At 40.2% G+C, this 20511-nt stretch overlaps 1 protein-coding gene across 3 annotated transcripts in view; it reads left to right on the forward strand.

Annotated features, from left to right (window-relative positions):
* alk (ALK receptor tyrosine kinase) overlaps positions 1-20511 on the forward strand; it is a 755603-nt gene that overhangs the window by 722338 nt on the left and 12754 nt on the right. For all 3 annotated transcript variants that reach the window (XM_041812830.1, XM_041812832.1, XM_041812831.1), the window contains 6 exons: positions 109-295; positions 3658-3748; positions 4040-4104; positions 4206-4335; positions 4511-4608; positions 11746-11838. In XM_041812830.1, the coding sequence (XP_041668764.1) occupies positions 109-295; positions 3658-3748; positions 4040-4104; positions 4206-4335; positions 4511-4608; positions 11746-11838 (664 nt within the window). The remainder of the gene's footprint in view (positions 1-108; positions 296-3657; positions 3749-4039; positions 4105-4205; positions 4336-4510; positions 4609-11745; positions 11839-20511) is intronic.

Genomic DNA, 20511 nt, shown 5'->3' on the forward strand with positions numbered 1-20511 from the left:
GCCAGCTATTTTCAGCTAGAAGATGGAATCAAGGTTTTGTTTATTTTTCTAAACTGTGGGTATCTCGGTGGTGTAATGAAATTCCTCTCTTTCATTTCATCTCGCCAGTGTACAGGCGCAAACACACAGAGCTGCAGTCTATTCAGCTGGAGCTGCAGAGTCCAGACTGTAAACTCAGTAAGCTGCGAGCCTCCACCATCATGACCGACTACAACCCCAACTACTGCTTCGCGGGAAAGACGGCATCAGTCAATGACCTGAAGGAGGTGCCACGGCGTAACATCTCTCTTACCAGGTAAAAGAGGCAAGATTAAAGGTTCATGTCTTTATGGGGCATTAAAAAACAAATCTAGAGTTAGGTGAATCCACATCTCAACATCTGTGATGAAATGACAACGGGATGACAGTAAATTTGACAAATGGCACAGTTCACCATAATTGTAATGAAAACCCATTAATACAAACTATTTAAATTACGCAGACTCATAAATACAGAATGCCAGGAGAAGAAGTGGTTTAAATAAAACCTGAAATATTAACATGTGAAGCCTCACAATGTAGAAGGGTCAGCAGCCGAGAAATGATTTTTGCAGGCCTCCTTTCAATTTTTAATGCATCTTTCATGTGTTTATAGTCGGCCAGTTTATCATTCTGCTTCTTAATCTTTGTGAGAAATATTTCTTGTGGACTCATGAATATTTTCCGATCTAGATTTCAGCACGTAGTGAATCAAGTGAAACAGCTGCAAGTGTAGAATCTGAAATAAAGTTTGGTGTTAAAGATCACACTGACATCTGCTGCAGGACCTATCAGACAGAGAATAAATAAAAACTCTCTTTGTGTCACACCTTTTTTTTTCTAAAGAATAAAGCCTTGAATGCTACTGGCACTTGTTGGCCTTGATGAACTGAATAACTGGTAAACAACCACCTCAGAGAACTTGGTTTTCTGCTTCACTGAACATGATTGTCAGGACAGAGGTTTGTCAACCTCTCAGAGCCAAATGAATCATATTTAATAAAGAATTTTCAAGACCTTGACATCATTTTTTTCTGAAATACTGAATGAATACATCCACATACAAGAATGCAATAATACAAGGGACAGAAACCGTGTCCCAATTTGAGCTTTGTACAGCAGCTCTAAGATGGTGAAAGTCTATCTTTGACACACGTGACTTTTTTCATTATTTGTCACATATTTTGTAAAAGATAAATAATATAATAGGAAAAGTATAGTGCTTTTAGACGGTTCTGGCTCTGGCTCTGGTCTTAGTGCTTTCTGATGAACCAGCATGCATTCACACCAGTTTAAGCAGAACCAAAGTGGGAGGACATGATGGACATGTATCACCACGTCCAGCTCCACTTTTGACCAAGTCTTTCCTGCTGTCCCAGTATTCCTTCTTCAGTTTATTGAGTTAATTAATTATTTAGTCTGGTGTTCAGGTGAAACCAGCCTTCGGTATCTCTTCTGCAAGTTCAGCATATAACTTGCCCTTCCTTGTTCTACTCTCCAGCTTCACCTGGAATTCTGTTGATGCTCAGATCACAACCAAACAATTAGTCTCCCCAGCAGACCACTTTTATCCATTTTCTGCTCGTCCTCACAACCTAGCATGGGGTTGCCACTGATGATGTCACGGTTCCCAAGAAAGAACCGACTATTTTTGGTTCCAGCTGAGAACCAACTTTTTCTCAGTTTGAACATGTAGGCCGGTTCAAAATTAGGTTCAGGATCCAGCACGGAGCCCTGCCAGTCTGACAGGCTGAGACCAGCGCTACTCAGCTCCACACACCTCCTTTTACTCTTTGTTTTGAATTGAGTTAGAGCTGTTCACAAAGCATTCAGAGTATAATCAGGGTCCATCAAAACATAGAGGTAGGTAGACATGGAGTCTATATGTCCAGGACTACCTACTTCTGATTTTATAAAACCCATCATCTCAACCCATCACAACATTTACAATATATCATCAGAGGGACCAAACTTCAATAATCTGGTGACAATCCCCAAAACATGAAATGCTATCTCTGCAGCAAAAACAACAGAACTAAAAATGGGACTCTGTAATGCACCAGAGATTTCAGGGGGGCTGTGAGGCTCTGTCTGCTTTGAGGTTTCCAAAATAATCACTCGTACTAACTTAAATCATGATAAAACACTTATGAATAGTTCATGCAAATGTCTCTTAATAAGAAAACCTTTGTGTGGGGCTATTTTGGAGGGATTTGAACAATGAAAACTTCAAAATTTGATGTTAATTTTTTACTTCCATGTTTCACTTTTTGTTTGTGTGGGTCCAGGGAGTCCTCAGCTCCTCTCTGACACAGTAAGAAGGGCTCATAGGAAAAAAAAAAAAGGTTGAGAGCCACACTTTTTTCCCATAGGTTGCCCTTTAAGGGTACTTTATGTTTTGTCCACTGGAAGGGCAACCTGTAAGGGCATTTCATTTTGTGCTTACTATAGGGTTATCCAAGAGGCACTTTGACAGCATTTATTCAAACATCATGGTGCCATCAATGAATGTTTTGTGGCATATTTTTGGTACAATGATGAAAAAAATCAAATTTGATAGAGAAGGTATGAAAAGTAATTATTTCCCTCACACATTTTAAAGTAAAATTAAGCCTGATTTGTACTTCCTCATAAAATTTACCATGTGCATAAACTGTATGTTTACAGAGCCCTGAACTTACAGAGAGGGCTATGCATGCAGCCATGTAGCACCTCCTCAAAATTGTAATTAGGCATAGACACTAAGCAGGCCACAAGCCCTGTGATTGGTCTGCAGTTGGGTAGCACCGAGTGACTGCTGAGTAATGTCTAATGCCTATTTTGAGAGAAATGGGAACAGTTCACAAACAATTCATCAAATCTACTGGCTGACATCCAAAATTATGGAATTGCATTTCCTCATCACTCTCTCGGTGGCTGAACAAGAGCAAAAACGTCCCCTGTAACTCTGCGTTAACAGATTAGGAGACCATCTCCTCTTTAGTCGCCCCTCTTTTCTTCTTTGCAATAAATGCATTAACTCAGCTGCTGCTCAGTAAGCTCAGTTTCAGGTGCCATGATTTTTTTGTACTCAAAAAAAAAAAGGGGGACGTGACAGGACCAGAAACTGATGGTATGATTAGCACAGAGATCACACTGCACACCAGGGCTTTTGCAGAATATTGCAGTGCAAGATAAACACACCAACACATAAATATCTAACGGTCAAGACCATGTAGGCTAGAATAGCGTGTATTAGTCAATAAGCATAAGCACTTTTGGCAAATATTGTATGCTTTTAATATGCAATCTGTTGTTTGATAATTCCATATGAGTAGTTTAATGTCTGCATGGGTCAGTTGCTCATAATTTTCTTTTGCCCAGTCATTGAGAATGGATTAATCCAGAAATGAAAAACAAGATAATAACATATGTAGATAGTAAATTAGGACTGAAACAAAGACAGCAAAAAAGCTGATAAGATTTTGCTGGTCTTTGCCTTAAAGGTTAAGGACATATCTTCTCTTGGCTGTTTCTAATGCCCTCAGTCTGTAGAACATAACTTAAGCATTTCTCTCTTATGCCCCTCGGCATGAACATTTCAGCTAAAATATACATGAGACTTTAAATTATAAATACTGTTTGTCTGTGTTTCTCCAGGGGTCTGGGTCATGGAGCTTTTGGTGAGGTCTATGAGGGGCTGGCTGTGGGGATACCTGGTGAACCGAGTCCAATGCAGGTGGCAGTCAAGGTGAGCTCCCACCTGGTCTCTCATATTTTCAGTTTTTGAAGGTCAGAGATGAACTGGATCATGATGCTGAGAAAACTCAGTTTTAACTCATTTTCCATCTTCCTTTATATTTAACAGCCATTTTACTATTTAGTAATTGGATTTATGCTTTTATCTCTCATTTTTACATTTGTTAAAAAAATATTAAATTTTGTTTTAATACATTTTATAAAATGATACCAAGTTCTTTAACACAGCATACTCACTGCAGAGAAATCTATCTTTTCTCTGATTTTTGTGTGTGCCAATCAGACCCTTCCTGAGGTTTGCTCTGAACAGGATGAGTTAGACTTCCTCATGGAGGCGCTAATCATTAGGTAAGAGCCACTTCTCACATTTGACAACACTCTGTGTCTCAAACAGTGCCAACAAATCCATTTCTAAACCACTTCGCACCTCTGTGTTTCCTCCCCTGCAGTAAGTTCAGCCACCAGAACATTGTGCGATGTATAGGAGTCAGTCTGCAGGCCATGCCCAGGTTCATCCTGCTGGAGCTGATGACCGGTGGAGACTTGAAGACTTTCCTGAGGGAGACCAGACCCCGGCTGGTGAGACGACCTGCTGTGGCACGCTTAAGTGCATGCTTTAATTTAAAAATGCTTTGTTATTTTTGTTATATATATCAACATGAGCTTTCTCAGCCATCACATATCTTATTTTTGATTCAAGCTCTGACTCTAATATATTCCCTAATTTAACATTCTCTCTGCTCTGTGTGATCAGGAGCACCCATCCAGTCTTAGCATGGTGGACCTCCTCAACATAGCCAGAGATATCGCTAAGGGCTGCCAGTATCTGGAGGAGAACCAGTTTATACACAGGTACATCAACAGATGACCTTACATAATGCATGCATACATGCCAGAACAACAAGTGTGTCAGAATAAACAAATCCAGGGCAGGATCATGCAGGCATGTATTGTATTCTGTAGCTTTGTTTACCTCCCACCTAAAAGATCAGAGAAAAATAACACAGTAAACAATGAAGAGCCAATATGGATATGCATAAACATATGGGAAGCAAAAGTGCATTTAAAATACACAAACTCAACAAACACAGACTTCCCCTCATTGATCTGCTGACTCCTGCTCACTATTATGAGCTGCCTGCTTCTATCCAAGCGTAACATATGGACTCTGCATGCCTTCTGCTTTTCCTATGATAGCAGAAAGGACAAGTGATGGGTTTAGCATCAGAGCAGGCAGATGGGGTAGCCGGCTTGCCTTTTTACGGTCTGTATCCAAGGCACAAGTAAACAGAGTGCCCCCTCCACATCCATATTCAGAGCCCAGTGAACTAGACGATGTCACTCCAGGATTTTAAAATCCTCCTGCAGAGATCTCTGTCATAGGAGAGTCAAAATAAGTCAAGAATTTCTTCTACAATCACATTACGACAACTGACATGCAGCCCCCCTTCATTCCCGTCCCTTTGACTTCCTGGATAGTGGTCAATGACAAACGCTGCCTGTTAAACCTTGTTTGCTCCAACGTGGGACAGAAAAGCCCCATCAATCCACCTAATGGCCAACTCTTCTCCAGTGGCCTGTGAGCTTCTGTGCAGCCCGCTTCAGTCCTGTATTAAAATTCAGCCCAACACTGTCCTTGAGGTTAATTTCATTTTTTATGGAGGTGTGTTTACTCAGGGTTTAGGAAAGGGCAGAGGATGAGGAAGGCTGGAGGAGTAGCCGCTGTTAAGAAAAAACTGCTATTCTCAGGGATTAAAGGGTTGGATGATGAGCCATTGTGTGCACAAACAGGTTAAATGACAGGGTTAATGCTGGCTGAGAGCAACTCACTGGCTGCTGCGTGTGTCTGTATCTGTCTCTGTTGTGGTATTTATCAGATTTATTGAGCAGTGTATCCTGTTGATTTTCTCTTAAACTGGTATTCAGTTGTTTCAGACCTGTGGTCTTTTTTTATTATGGTGTATAAATCATTTAAAGGGAAAGAGGTTTCAGAATTACTGCTATGGATTGCATCAGTCTGCACGCTGTAGATGAATCTGGGTGGAAACAGGAAGTTGATGAGCCATTGCTGTGGTGACGTTTCACGTCAACATCCACATGTTCTAGTTAAAGCTAATCAGACACAAACATTTTTCTTCTTCTAATGGGACTCTGACAACAATGTAAAGGATATCAGAAATAACCTGTTCTCAGCTGCTGTAGCAGTCATAACAAACTTTGGAAGAAAACAGGAAAACATAGGCTCTCACTTAATGAAGAGTCCTCCTGTACAAGTGGGAACCTGACACGATTCAATGACGGCACAGAGGACTGACAAGGTACATTAGCAAAATAAGAAAATACAGGTGATTCTTTATAATCTATTTACAAATGCTTTTAGTCTGTTATGATGAAATTATATTATATGAAGCTAACTTGCAAGTAGAATAAGACTAGGTTAAAACCTAGCATATGGCTGACCGTAACTTTCTAGGATGCCTGGAGTGGAGACAGAGCAACGTCATCCCCCCTCCCCTCCTGCTTGTCTTTTATCACTTCTGATTGGTGAAAAGTTGTAGACAGAAACATCTGCACACACATCGAGTCAAACACAGCACAGGAGGAGAAAATATCCTATCCTATCCCCTTTATTCTGTGCTCTTTTGTGCAGAGAGGGGACACATCACTACAGGAGACATGCAAAATCATCTCTGCAAAGACAATTTTTCGGGTTGCTCCCTGTACTGGCTTTAAAGGGGACATATTATGCAAAAACTACTTTTGCAGGCTTTTTTCTAACAAAAATATGTGCCCCAGGCCTGTCCACAATCCCCTCAAAAACCAGAAAAATCCATTCCCTTCCACCCTCTCTTTCTCCAGCTTTCAGAAAATGTGTGCTGGAACAAGCCGTTCTCAGATTTTTTCCTCATGACCTCATGTGGGGAGTTAGCCCCACCCCCAGGTTTGGTTGACCCTCCTTCATCTACTGATCTTCCTCTCAGCTACCAGCTGAGATGCTGGATAGCTCAGTGGGTTACCCTGCAGACTTCGGTCTGGGAGATTGGTGGTTCAAATCACAGTCTGTAAAAGTAAAAGTGTCTGTAACATTGAAACATCAGGAGTGCCACATGCACATGCAAAAATCCTATACTAGAGTGTTTTTTTTCAGCAACAAACTTCACAGGCATGCTTTGGGGACCTCTGAGAACAATATAAACTTGTCTTTAAAGGGGTAAAATATGTCCCCTTTAAAAAGAAATGTAGTCCAGTTTTGATTAAACAGCAGCTTTCCCACAGTGACATCCAAGCTAACAGCTAATGGGACAGCAGCCCGTTGATACACCGGACAAACTGACCATAATGATCGGAAACACGTACCGAAACAGACCGGGAGTAAAGTGAAAACATCTGTTCCATCACGTAAAGCTTTCAGTGTTGCTCCCTGCCCTTTTTAAAGAGACGTTGTCCAATTCAGAGAAAACTGAGGCTAGTCAGAGCTAATAACTCCACTAGCAGGCCCTGTATACAAGCATTCACACAACAAGTAACCCTGTCCCCTTTTCCTATACTCATGCCGAAGCAGGCAGCAGAAGAGCAAAAACATCTTTCCTAACACAAAAAGCTTTTGAAAGTTGTCTTTATTCTTTACCTTATACGGAAACGTGGTCCAGATCTAGTCAAATGGGCGCAATGCTAAAGCTATATCTGTGGTATTTCCAGCAGTGGAGGCAGCCATTACCAAAGGCTTTCAGTACAACTAAGCCCAATTCTGTACGGTATGACTCTGAAAGTTAAAGTAGCATCACTCAGTCAGTCAGTCAGTCAGAGACTCAGATACATACAGACCCATGTGTAGGGCTGACCTCAGCTGTCAGCCAAAACCATTACATCAGATACCATTCACCACAGATGTGGCAGACCATGAAGTTTTTCTTTCTATTTCTCCAAATTAGGCCAACTAGGCAGTTGTGTCATAGTCAACCACTGCTTAAAATGTCACTACTATAGGCTCTGTTACACAGTGGGTTTCTGTTTTCACTTGCAAACTATGTGACACCAGCTGTGGTGCTTTAGCAGCCCAGCAGTTTGTTAGCTTCATAGCATCTCAGGCTGTTATTGATAAGCTGCATCTAATGTTTCTCATATCATTAAAGAAGGCACAGCAACTTAAACTTAAATTGAATTTGAATCATAAAAATACTGTCTGATAAGGTACTGTACCTTTATCAGCAGCTGTCTGGAACACTTTAACTACTTATGCACAGTCAGTCTGCAGCAGCACCTGCGTTACCACTGTGGTCATAGCAAATGTCTATAGACAAACTTAAATGACCGAACATATCCCTCAGGGAAAGCACCTTTTCAAAGAGCAACCAATTAAAGTTCTAGGACTTGCCACTGGCAGTCTCATACTGTTATTCAAACACTGAGAACACTACAGGATTCAACACCACAGCGAGACCTTTTTGTTTAAAGGTCCTTTTTCAAGCTAACAACAGTTGCATTGCTCTCTGCAGGTTCACCAAACTCCACTGAGTAAAAAAACAGTGATTTTTCTTTGCAGATGCTTGCAAAATAGATTCCAGTTCTGGTTCAAGGCTGCTGTAACTAGCTAGGTTGTGTTTATGCAAGTAACTGTAACCTTCAGCTCACACAGCACAAACCAACTCAGCGAGGATGCAGCTAATCCCATGTCATAGTGGGTGCAATTGCTGATTGTTCGATGGAGACTAGTGGAATTTTTCCCAGCAGAAATCCTGTGTCAGATAACATCAGTGCAACCCTCTCAGAGGCATAAACAAGCAGTAGGTTGAAGGATAAACTTTGACTCGTCTCTTTGTATTGCAAGATAATGTGTAAGTGATTTCTGCCTGTCTTAAGGCTGCGTGCTGAAGAGTCTCCTGGAGCAATTTCCAAACATTTTTTTATCTGTAAGACATTTAGACCCCAAAAATCTGTTTCAAAAAAGGTTTAAAGACAGCCAAATCTCTTTTGCAGCTCCTTCATTGTTCATCAGGCCTGGTACTTAAATTAGAAATTGTTACCACTTGAAAAGAAGCTCTTTGCTGAGGACAGCTGGGTAGTTTAATACAACCTCAGGTGCTAAAATAGACTAATAACACACAGATTGTTCTCTTAGTGCTGCAGTGAAATGGGTCTTTAAACTGCTGTTAAAAGAGACAGTAAATAAGGGTCTATAGTCTGAAGCCAGTTAACATTGTTTAAATAAGTCTGCTCTCATCACTGTGCTGAATGTACAACAGCACTGTGTCCTTCCCTTAAGCCCTCAGCGAGCAGCCTGTGACATCTCCTGCTGCCTTTCAAGGCTCGTCCTTGCCTACGAGCACAAACAAACCATTTGCATGAATTCTTCCAAGCCATTAAACACGGACTACTTGGATTTAGCCCCGGCACCTCTGAGAAAAGCCTCTGTTAAAGTGTGTTTGTGTGTGAACTCACACATGCTGATGTAGTCATTCATTGATAGGGAGTAAGGCTGCACAATAAATCACATTGCAAAAAAGTCTGAACTTTTCATGATAAACAACAATTTTATGCCTAAAAGCAAAACTTTCCCACTCAGTTTATTTAGCAAGCTTTAACATTTCATGCAGTCAAATGAAACTCAATTTAGCTATCAGCTACCCTCAAAGAAACTGTTGCAAATTTAATGGCAAAACTTTAAATCTATTTCAGTCATAAGAAGCAGATTCTTTAGCATTACTTTAATATACTTTATGTCATTATCATGATACTACAACAGTACTATGCATCACATTTTACTCCAGCTGTTAGCCTAATAAAAAACAGATTTAACTTCCAATCAGCTTAAATGCATGTGTGTAAAATCTGCCACCAGGGGGCTCTCAAGCAAAAAATAACAAAATATATAGCCTAGAGAGGGCTGCACGGCTGGGCAGGGGTTAATGCTGTTGCCTCTCAGCAAGAAGGCCCCTGGTTTGCTTCCCGGTCTGGGCCTTTCTGTGTGGAGTTTGCATGTTCTCCCCCATGCATGCATGGGTTCTCTCCGGGTACTCCAGCTTCCTCCCACCACCAAAGACATGCTGATCAGGTTAACTGATGACTCTGAATTGGCCATAGGTGTGAGTGTGAGCGTGCCTGGCTGTCTGTCTCTATATGTCAGCCCTGCGATTGACTAGTGACCAGTGCAGGGTGTACCCCCACCCCCAACGGGATAAGCGGTATAAAAAATTAATAGATGGATAGATGGACCCTCTTATTGGAAATTAAATCAAACAAGGTTTACTGTTTTGTAAATAAACCTTATGGAGAGCCGCTTCTACTGTAATAGAATAGAGTCCTCAATTCAAACCAAGAAGTAACAGAGATAGGTAGAGTTGGAAAGAGTTGAGTTGTGTGTCTTGGTCATTACTCAACTTGGAAATGTCTAGCGGGGCCACAGTGTTCAGGGGTGGTGAGGTTGGTGACAGAACATGCAGTTCCTTGAAGGAAATAATAGTGGTCCATCACAAGTAAGCAGCAAACACCATGAATGAATTAAGCAACAGATCAGCTTCTGGTAGCAGTTCACACCTACTTACTGTACGTAGCAGCATTTGACTTAACATCCAGCATTTCTACAGCAACAAAAAAACATGTTGTGTTTGTGACAGGTGCAAAATGTTTACATACCTGATTGTAGGATTGCATTTTTGGTTGCATAATAATGTAACATTTGTTGCTTGCCTGGCCAGTTAAGGGGGAACCTTTGTAATATTCTTTCTGGGGCCCCAAAATCCTTAGCTACGGCCCTGAGTGTTGGCCTAAAAAGATATAAGTTGACCCCTAGTATTCTCTCCTGATGTAACAGAACTGCACCCAAAGGACTGATAACTACAACACTTTTCTTCAGAAGGAAGTTGGTGTTTGTTTCATAAGTGTCAGATATGCTCTGCAGCTGGATTGATGTCTCCCTTTACTGACTTTCTTTTAGTCTGATCTGGATGTAAGCAAAGTGAGAGATAAATATAGAAGCAAATGAATGCCAGAGAAACTGTGTTTTTCTTTTCTTCATGCTGAATTATTCAGCATCAAACTTGAAGTGTACTATAGTATCAAGAGTTAAACACTTCGAAACACTTTTGGCACATAGAAGCAGAGTAACCATGCATAGAAAAGCTTCTGTCTGAAAAAGCCCTCACTTTAAATCAGTCCAAAGTATTATTTTATCCTCATTGTGTCATTTCATATCTGAGTAAATCAGAGGTAAAACATCTGAACAATGTGTTCCTTTCTACACACTAAGGGAGCTCAGAGCTGTGGTTTATCTCTCTGCTTGTTTTCTCATTTGCAGCCTTCCTCTGTCTCGTGATTTAGTCTGGGCATAGTGTCACATGATGTTATTTTGATGGGGAATTCTGGGTATTTATTGGCCCTAGTGTACCACTTGCCTTTAGTCTGAAGAGTAGCAGTGTGCTCACAATGTCATTTCTTAAGATGTTGAGAAAGTTCAATGCCTGGGGAGCAGGACAGGGCTTGAGTGTGGGCTCTATTTCCTTCTCCCCAGACAGCAGCAGAGCACACTCTGTGAACTACTGTATTTTCTCAAAGACTCACCACCCCGGTACAGTGCAAATATGAATTTTATGAATTTCCTCTTCCTGTATATACAGCAGAACATTTCAATCTTTCCCGTGGATCCACCATGTGGGCAGAGCTATAAAGGCTCTGTAGGAAACTATACCAGCTTGCCTTGGGCAACTTGATAGTTACACTGAACTCCATATCCAAGGAGGGCATCTGTAGGTGTTTCATACAGAGAACTCTCTTATACATGCAAATGTATGAAAAACTTATACAAGTGAAGAGAAGCAGCATGAGCAAAGCTGGGTAAATGTTAATATTGAAAAACGTCTCAGAGCATTGATACCTTTCACATCTAGAATAACAAAGTTCAGACTCACAGTGAGTTTTAACCTTCTTGTAAAGTCAGAGTTCCACATTTATCCAAGAACCTGACATCCTGTGAATGTTTTTCTCTGCTAACAGGGACATCGCAGCTCGAAACTGCCTACTTACCTGCAAAGGACCAGGCCGGGTCGCAAAGATCGGAGATTTCGGGATGGCTCGAGACATTTACAGGTGAGAATCCAGCACGTGTTATTGATCAGCATTCAGAAACATCTGACCTGGAAAACAAACAAACTGAGGATCTGCTTCTTCTGAGTTTTAATGAAGGTATGGTCAAAATTAGGTTGAACATTATACTTTTTTCAAAGAAGTGGGAATATCAAGACACGCCTGACATCTGGTGGAACAGTAATTGATTTTTGATGTGTTTTTTATGTGTTGCCTCTTGGATCCATGCCCAAATCCCAACAGGAAGTCCACCAGCCTCATCCCAATTTCACAATAAGGCATTTTTTTATGGTGCCAAATGACCTTTACCTCTTCAACTTTAAAAAAAAATGTTATCCTTTGTTCATCAACAGGGACAGCAGAGCGCTTATTAGAGCGTCTATCCTGGAACAATGACATTTCTTTTTTACCTGGAACTTCTCTTTGCATTTTCCTGAAATCTAAACGAGTGGCAGGCTTACTTTTAGATAGCTTTTTGTCAAAAAACAAGATTTTTACATTAACCAGACAGAGCCCTTGCATCACTCTTTCAAAGCAAAAAGGGCAGCACTGACACAAAACACTCTTTAAGTTTGCAGAACACTACAGTTGTGTGTCAAGATGGCCTTGACTACTTTGGGTTCATACAATTTTTGTATTTTACAAACAAGCATTTGAATTGCATGAGTCAATCATAACATAAAATAACTAAATAGAAGGTTTGGATGTAAGAAAAATACATGGTTGCATTGTTCAGTAAAGGAATCATCTCCTGACAGGAAAGAAAGGCTTTCCGCTGCTGGTTACTGTAGAGAAGTTCACAGTCTGTTTTCACCTGCATTTTTTAGCCAGTTTTTAATGAAGCAAAGTTGTTAGTGAACTGGAAAACTCTAGAATAGTTCAGTCATAACCAAATGTTTTAATGAAAAATGGGGAAGTTTGGTCTCCATATGGAAGAAAATATGTGAACAAACAAAAAGATTAGGACTTTTCCGTCAGAATAAAAGCACATCATAGACTTTTTGACTGATATTTTTTCCAGGCACACATCCATGACCAGCTGAAAATGGCTTTCTGACCCACTTTTGGGTCCTCACCCACCAGTAAAGGACCAAGGGTCAGTTCGAAAAGTCCAAAAAATGACTTCCTAAGTCCTTTCCTATCCACTTTTCCTTAACCCGTCACAGGGTCAAGGAAAGATGTGAGAAGGAAGATGGGAAAGGAGAACAGCAGTGATTAAGAATTCTGACTGCACTTTCCCTTGGCGGATATGGATGTGACATGTGCTATTTGAGTAAAAAATACCATTTAAAGACCCTGTAAAGTGAAAATAAATCTGTATTTATGTTTTTTGTATGAAAGGTCACTGTGTTATAAACCCCCAGGTCAAATTTCAGTCAAATAAAACCTCTCTAAGTTTATAAAATTAAGCCTCAAAATCATGAAAAATGACGCAGTAAAATCTGCTCCAGGATGGTGTGGGTGTGTCTGTTGAATGAACTGAAGCCACCCCCAATCAGGAGAAATATTAAAAATATGCTAAAAACTGAATTGAGGAAAGCTCTCACGCCATTTGCCTGCCCCTCGACCTTACATTAACCTTTGAAGAAGAGACACAGTCCATTTTCTGGCTCAAATCTCTGTTTGATGCTTTCAAACCACTGCAGCTGATAGACTGACCTCACAATCAACAATAAAACATTTAACTGACTGTTAACTTTTATTAAAGGCAGTAACATCAGTTAACAACAGACTGTACTGAGATGAACTGCTCTGTGATTTTATATTGTAGTGTTAGAGGGGCGGGGTCATTCCCTACTGTGGGCTTGTGACATCATGAGCCCACATTTTTGCCCCGCCCAAATGAAACCAAGCCAGGAAAGAGGGGGAAAAAACTTTCTCATGGTCTAACTTCAAAATTTAGATTTACAAGTTTTTACAGCAACCATATTCCAACATATCTAGTGTGTTAAGAGAAAGAAGTTTGGATTTCACTTTATAAGGTCTTTAAGGTTGATGGATTGCAAAATTTGCATCTATTCCTCACACATTCTCCATTGTTCAGTGCAGCAAATGAAACATAATATCTCTTCAGGACAAGACACAATGACTGTGAACATTTAGCACAGCAGAAACATCTTAATCTGAACTCCTCAAAATGTGATTATTTGCAGTCCTTGAAGTAACCAATCAAGACAGTTGATTTTCATTATTTCCCGTGTTCTGGTGCACAGTCTGAAAGTTAAAATAACCTTTGATTCATCAGTGACTACAACAGTAAGTACTAGACAAAGAAGAGAGCAAACTTTGTTTGATGGGTTTGCTCACAAGGATTAAAGCCCAGTCATGAAAGCCTGTCTGAAACTACAGATAAGGCATCAACTGAAGACTGAGAAAGAATTAGGACACTAAAATCTGTAAAAAAAAAAAAAAAGAGTACCATGGTTTTACATAAGCAAAATTCCTCTATAATTCTAAGACTGGATAGATAGGCAGGCTTGTCTTTTTATTCTTTTTAAATAATTATGAATTCCAAGAAAGTGTTGTCTTAATGGTAAAAGTGGATTAGCTTAGAATCCTCTGTGAAAAATAAAGATTGCCTTTGTGTTTGGCTGCTACCAAAAGATCAATTCCAGCAGTTCTTCAGTAGTGACAAAAAAAACATCTGCTTCAAAAATTAGAAATATTAATTCACAACATCTTCATCTGCCTGTAGTGTTTCGAGTGTTACTTTATACCAGGCTTACTATCCATCCTCCGTAATGTTTCAATTACCCTCTTTTTTATTAAACAACTGCTGGTGAGATTTAATAAATAAAATAAAATCTTAAAATATGCGTGCATATCCGTGATGCTTTTCCATGTAACTTTCCACACAGTGACACTGAACTTCTTTTTTTTTTTTAATTTTCCTAGAATATAATCTGCTATAAAGTCAAATGGATAGCCTGTTTTGTTCAAACTATGTTTACCTGGACATGCAACACTGATAATGCTGTTCAAAAGTGACTATTTCAGTGTTCCAGCTCTGTGCTGATGTTTTTCTTCATACTTGATTATAAGGACATGTAACCTTGCAAAGCTGATAGATTCGCCTGTTTGTGTATCTCACTGGCAAATCCATATTGCAAAGCTCCTGTCTGAACTGTCTGGGCCCAGTTAGAAAGTGACAGGACCAATCAGCGACATGGGGCAGTGCTTTTGGGCTTGGTGGACTCATGATGTATGCAAGCAGAAACGAGGCCGGTGCAATTATGGCGGAAGAGCTTAGCATTGATGCTGCTAAAGCGCCAGTTTTATCAGAACTTGACGACATTTTTTTGGTTAAAAGAAGAACAGCGGTGCACCTCAGTAGCAGCTAGATCACGTGTTTTGTTGCTCTGATTGGCCTTTAAAGATGTGACAGACAGAATGTTCATCCAATCCCTCCCCGAGTTTTTTCCAAACACTGTCTATGGAAGGTTTCTAGATGGATGTGTGAAACAAATCAATCTGGCGTGTCAGGTTAAAGGACATGTATTTATCAGAAAATCTTTTAAACTGCTGTGCGCACAAGCATTCTTCATGCTGTCATAGTGCAGCTTTGTTTTAATCTACATCGGCTCATCAGGGGCCCTGAAAGTGTTTCAATATTCTTGCTCAGTCGTTTACTATCACTGCCACTGTTTCATATGACATCATTTAAATCAAGACACAGTCCAGCAGGGAAATATCAGCCTTTCATCTGGTGAGAAATTAGAGCATAAATCACACCATTCAGCTTTTTCCAAGCAGCATGTCTGAGTCATCAGATGCATAGACGCACAAGAGCAAAGTCACTCTGAGAATATCTGCAAGTGGTTGTTGCACAACACCCTTGAGAAGTTGTGTTACAAGCACTTGATTTAATTGCTGATGTCAGTTTTTCAGGTGCCTCTTTGTGATTTTGTTTTTATCTTGCAGCCTGGAGCCCAGAACAGGATGTTTTTTATCATCACTGTTAGTATTTTAGAAGGAGGGATGGTTGTTTTTCTCAATACTGCTAAGCTGTCAGCATGTTATTTGACTACTTGATGCTGATGCCGTCATGCTGTGAGACGATGCATGTGGGAGTCCTTTAGATGCTCACCGGGAGCGCGTCACAGTGAGGGACCCGGACATGGCTTAATGTCAGCTCTTTATATTCTGGGATGGCTATCCATTGGCTATCTGGCCATGTAAATGAAATTCTATAAGATGGAAATAAAATTTAAAAAAAGAGCACATTAACAGCCTGTATGTATACATGCAGTTAGGATAAGGTAAAGTATATTAGTTTGACTAAAACTGGACTTTGAAACTACATTTCAGACATACAGTAAAATTGCATGCAAGTTCAACTGAAATTATACTACATTCAATATCTCAAAGTCAGACAAACACACAGAGAATAATTCAGTTGGATGTCTATTTACCCGGTGTGGAAGGTAACTAATTACATTTACTCAGGTTACTGTGACTGAGTAGCTTTTTGTGTACTTGTATTTTTCAAAAACCCTACTTTTACTTAAGCACATTTTGAGGGAAGTATTGTACTTAACAACATTTTAATAAGCATTGAGTACTGAGTATAAATGTAACACCAAATCCAAACGATTTAGTCTTCTGCCAACAAGAAAATGGCAGGAAGTTTGACTTTCACAGCACATCATGGTCAGTAGGGGCGAATGATGTGTTGGTCGCAAACGAGCTGGCTCTATGTGCTGGCTCTCCACAGAGAGAGCAGAGCCCTGAGCAGAATCCTCAACTTTGAGGTATTTTGCCTTTATAGACTGTAGACAACATTGTTAATCACCATGACAACAGTGGGAATACAGAAGCTAGACGAGCAAGATAGAAAATGCAAAAGAGAGAGACATGGGGCATGGCTCGATACAACTTCAACCTCAGCATGTGTGAGGTTTTTAAATAAACTAAACATTTCTGTCACAGTCCATTCTGACTTCACTCATACAGTGTGAGCACACAGGCCATGTCTGACCATCGAACTGCACAGCATGAACCCATAAATCACCCATGATGCCTGTGCTCCATAAGTGATTCAATCGCACAGTGTTAGCGGACTTTCCACTACGACTTTTAGAGTCAGGCGGAAATCGCCAACTAGTGTAGCGGAGCCATCAATAAATCGATTCTCAGTTAATGACCCTATTGTAATATAGCCATAGTTTTGCTTAACTTTGCATGTAAATAAAGTGACTAATCACATTCGACTTGCTTTCAGAGAAAAATATTTACCTTGAATGACCACGTCTTCACAGGAATTCTAAACAAAGGTGTGCAGCATGGCTTAGGAAGTATCTGTTCTTGTCAGTATGGTGCACACACATGCAGAAACATTCACAGTGAAGGCAGAACAAAGGCATTTTACTCGATAAACACACACGTATCAGGCTTCACATTGTGTTCTTCTATCTCTCTCCCTCCGCTCAATACAGTCTGTTTACTGTCGCCTTTAATACCTCACTATCTCCCAGCTCCCCTTGTGCACACTGAACTGCTCACACCAGAGAAACACACACGCGTATAAAGCACCTATTTGTGCTATAGATTTCCTGGGACTGTATTTAAGCCTCCCTAATCTGCAGCTCAGCTTTCAGTCTGTGCTGCTGGTGTTAGCAGTGGTAATAAATATGTCCAGAAAGCCCGAGCTAAAGAAGAAGAGGTCGATCCACTGATAAGGGGATTATCAGTCTTATGCTCTACATTTTACCATCCCTCAATCCTTTCCAAATATTTCAGCAGTTTGTGATGAGCAGATAACAGGCTGAATAACAATGTGCACAAGTTTGATGCGCTCTGGTCGTCTTCGTTTAAAAGCTTTATTCACATCCGCAGGTCAGAAAAAGAAGCTGTAAATATATTCAGAGAGATTTCAGCAGCCTGATTTTTGTAAACTATTTATCAGTAAAATCCACTTTTTCAGGGCAACAAGCATCATATCCATCGAGTGCCCACAGCCAGAGTTGTTTGATCTAATTGCATCTTTTGAAGCCAGTCTGCTTCCCTCAATACTTTCTTTATTTGGAAAGGCAGGAAAATTAAAGAGATACTGAGAAAAGGGGACAGCAGAGAAGGCTATGGATGGCTTCAGTTCATTAATTGTAGGCTTAAAAGGAGAAGGATGACTGATTTCCACCACTGCATTGATCATGTATTCTTGAGTGATGGATTAAAGTGTTGGGTGTGGTCCTACATGACTGCCCCGCTGTTGCTCTTAGCTAATCTGTCAAGCAAACAAACTCCACTAGTGATTGTTTTTTTCTGCATCATTGATTCAGGCTAATTTGCTTGGAGGCTAACTTCTTATGCCAATAGTAAGCTAAGTATATATTTCCCTTGAAGCGATATTTTCTGACAGCATATCATCTATATCCATCTCTGCTGACTGCTGCCCTGCAGACACAGCTGCAGCTACGAGTTCAGCTAAATGATGAGAGCTGCCTTTTGGTGTTCCTTTGGGTCGATACTGTGGAATATAGCATTCTGTTGTTTGTTTAACCTTCAGTCCTCCGTTTACAATCTAGCTAATGTCACTGGGGAGAGTTTTACTTTTGTTTACATGGCTGTATAAAGACATTAGCAGCACACTGACTTGAGCTAGCTGTAGGTTTCTTTGTAAAGTCAGCTGCTTCAGGCTCAGCCGCTGAAGTGAAGCGATGCACCAGCTCAGCGCTCAGTCTGTCTGGGAAGTTTTCTGACCCCTGATCTTCAACTTCTGGGTTTTACACAGGGATTCATGGAGATGCTGGAACTGGAGAGTGAAGCCAGTAGGTCAAACACAGGACATCCAATTAAGACTCAGATCTTCATGTAAAGTCAAATGTCAAATTTAGCAAAGATCAAGTTTTTGGGGGCCTTAACCTAACAAAATACTGAACAAAAGTTGTGAGAAGGATGTGGTTTAGTTAAGGACCAAACTTTACTTGGTTTAGTTTGGTTTCAGAAGAGTTCACTGACGAACACGTGGCAGGGCAGGATTTTCAAATATTTAAACATTTACTAAATTATAGGAATTCAAAGATTTCACACAACTTTTATCTTATCTTAAAAATGACGTTTGTCCATAATTTCACCAGCACTTAGTTGTTTTTCAGGGACCTCTGCCAGATGGTGGCTATAGTGCAGGGGTCACCAACCTGTGGTCTACCAGTGGGTCTTTTAGACATTTTTAAGCAGATCTTTAATTACAGATATACGAAAGGTCGAACTGATTATCCTTCATCCTTTTCAAATTTCAGTATTAGGAAGATAGTCAGACTGTGCATACATTGTGATGTATAGCTACATCTCAGAAACTTAGAATATCATGAAAAAGTTCAATATTTTTTGTCACTCATTTCAGAAAGTGAAACCCATATATTATATAGACTCATGACACATAGGGTGAAATATTTCAAGTCTTTATTTCTTGAAATGTTGATGATTATGGCTTACAGATCATGAAAACCCCAAATTCAGTGTCTCAGAAAATTAAAATATTACATAAGATCAATAAAAAAGGACATTTTCAACAGAAATGTCAGGCATTTCTATGCCTTCAATACTTGGTTGGGCCTCCTTTTGCATGAATTGCTGCATCAATGTGGCGTGGCATGGAGGCGATCAGCCTGTGGCACCGCTCAGGTGTAATGGAAGCCCAGGTTGCTTTGATAGCAGCCTTCAGGTCATCTGCATTGTTGGGTCTGGTGTCTCTCATCTTCCTCTTGACAATATCCTATAGATTCTCTGTGGGGTTCAGGTCAGGCCAATTTGCTGGCCAATCATCACAGTAACACCATGATCATTGAACCAGCTTGTGGTACCTTTGGCAGTGTGGGCAGGTGCCAAGTCCTGCTGGAAAATAGACCAGCACTGATTTGCTATTCTGCGACTTCATTAATGTGATAATAAGGAGAAACACTCACCGAAACAACAAATAACTTCACCTGCAAAAACTTGAACATCAGTCCATCTTATTTCTAGTCAGAAATACCTCTGAACACTTACTTTAGGCCTCTTTCATCTGAAAAATCTAAATAAACATCTCATTTTCAGATATTTTTGAATAATTCCAGACTTGTCAGTGGCTTTTAAACTCATACAAGGATTTCTTTCTTTTTTTTTTAACAAGGTAGTTTAACACATTTGTTAAGAATTGAGATTTTTTGCATTTTGTGCTTTGAAAGAGTTGCAGACACCTTGTTTTTTATCTATCAAATTTTGAAAAATAAAAATAAAGAAAGAATGCTCTTTAACTGTTCAGAACCAGAATCAAAATCAGAATCTCTTTATTGTCCGCAAAGTGAAATTACTGTTGCAGCAGGTGCACACAAAAGACAATGACAACATCAGTAGTGAGAATAAGACCCAGTTAAAAGCCTAAAAGAGACACCATACACATGCACAAAATCACTAACAAGAGTTCAATCCAGAGCTCATACCAAAAAAATGGAAAATTACTACCCAGTAATGCAAAAAGTGCAATGTGTGGATGTGCAAATGAGCAATAAGAAGCAAGAAGAACAGGAGCAACCTAAGGGCTAATTGCCATAAAGTAAATGAAATGCACTGGGGATAAATGAGACCTGAAGTCTTTTAGTCCTCCTCATAGGAGCCCTAAAATGGTGGCCTGGGGGCAAAAGCTCAAACTCGCTTTGAAGTGGATGATTAGGACAACCCAGAATAGCATTATCCCTC

This window comes from Cheilinus undulatus, linkage group 18 (genome assembly GCF_018320785.1).
Source record: "Cheilinus undulatus linkage group 18, ASM1832078v1, whole genome shotgun sequence".
Taxonomy (NCBI): domain Eukaryota; kingdom Metazoa; phylum Chordata; class Actinopteri; order Labriformes; family Labridae; genus Cheilinus; species Cheilinus undulatus.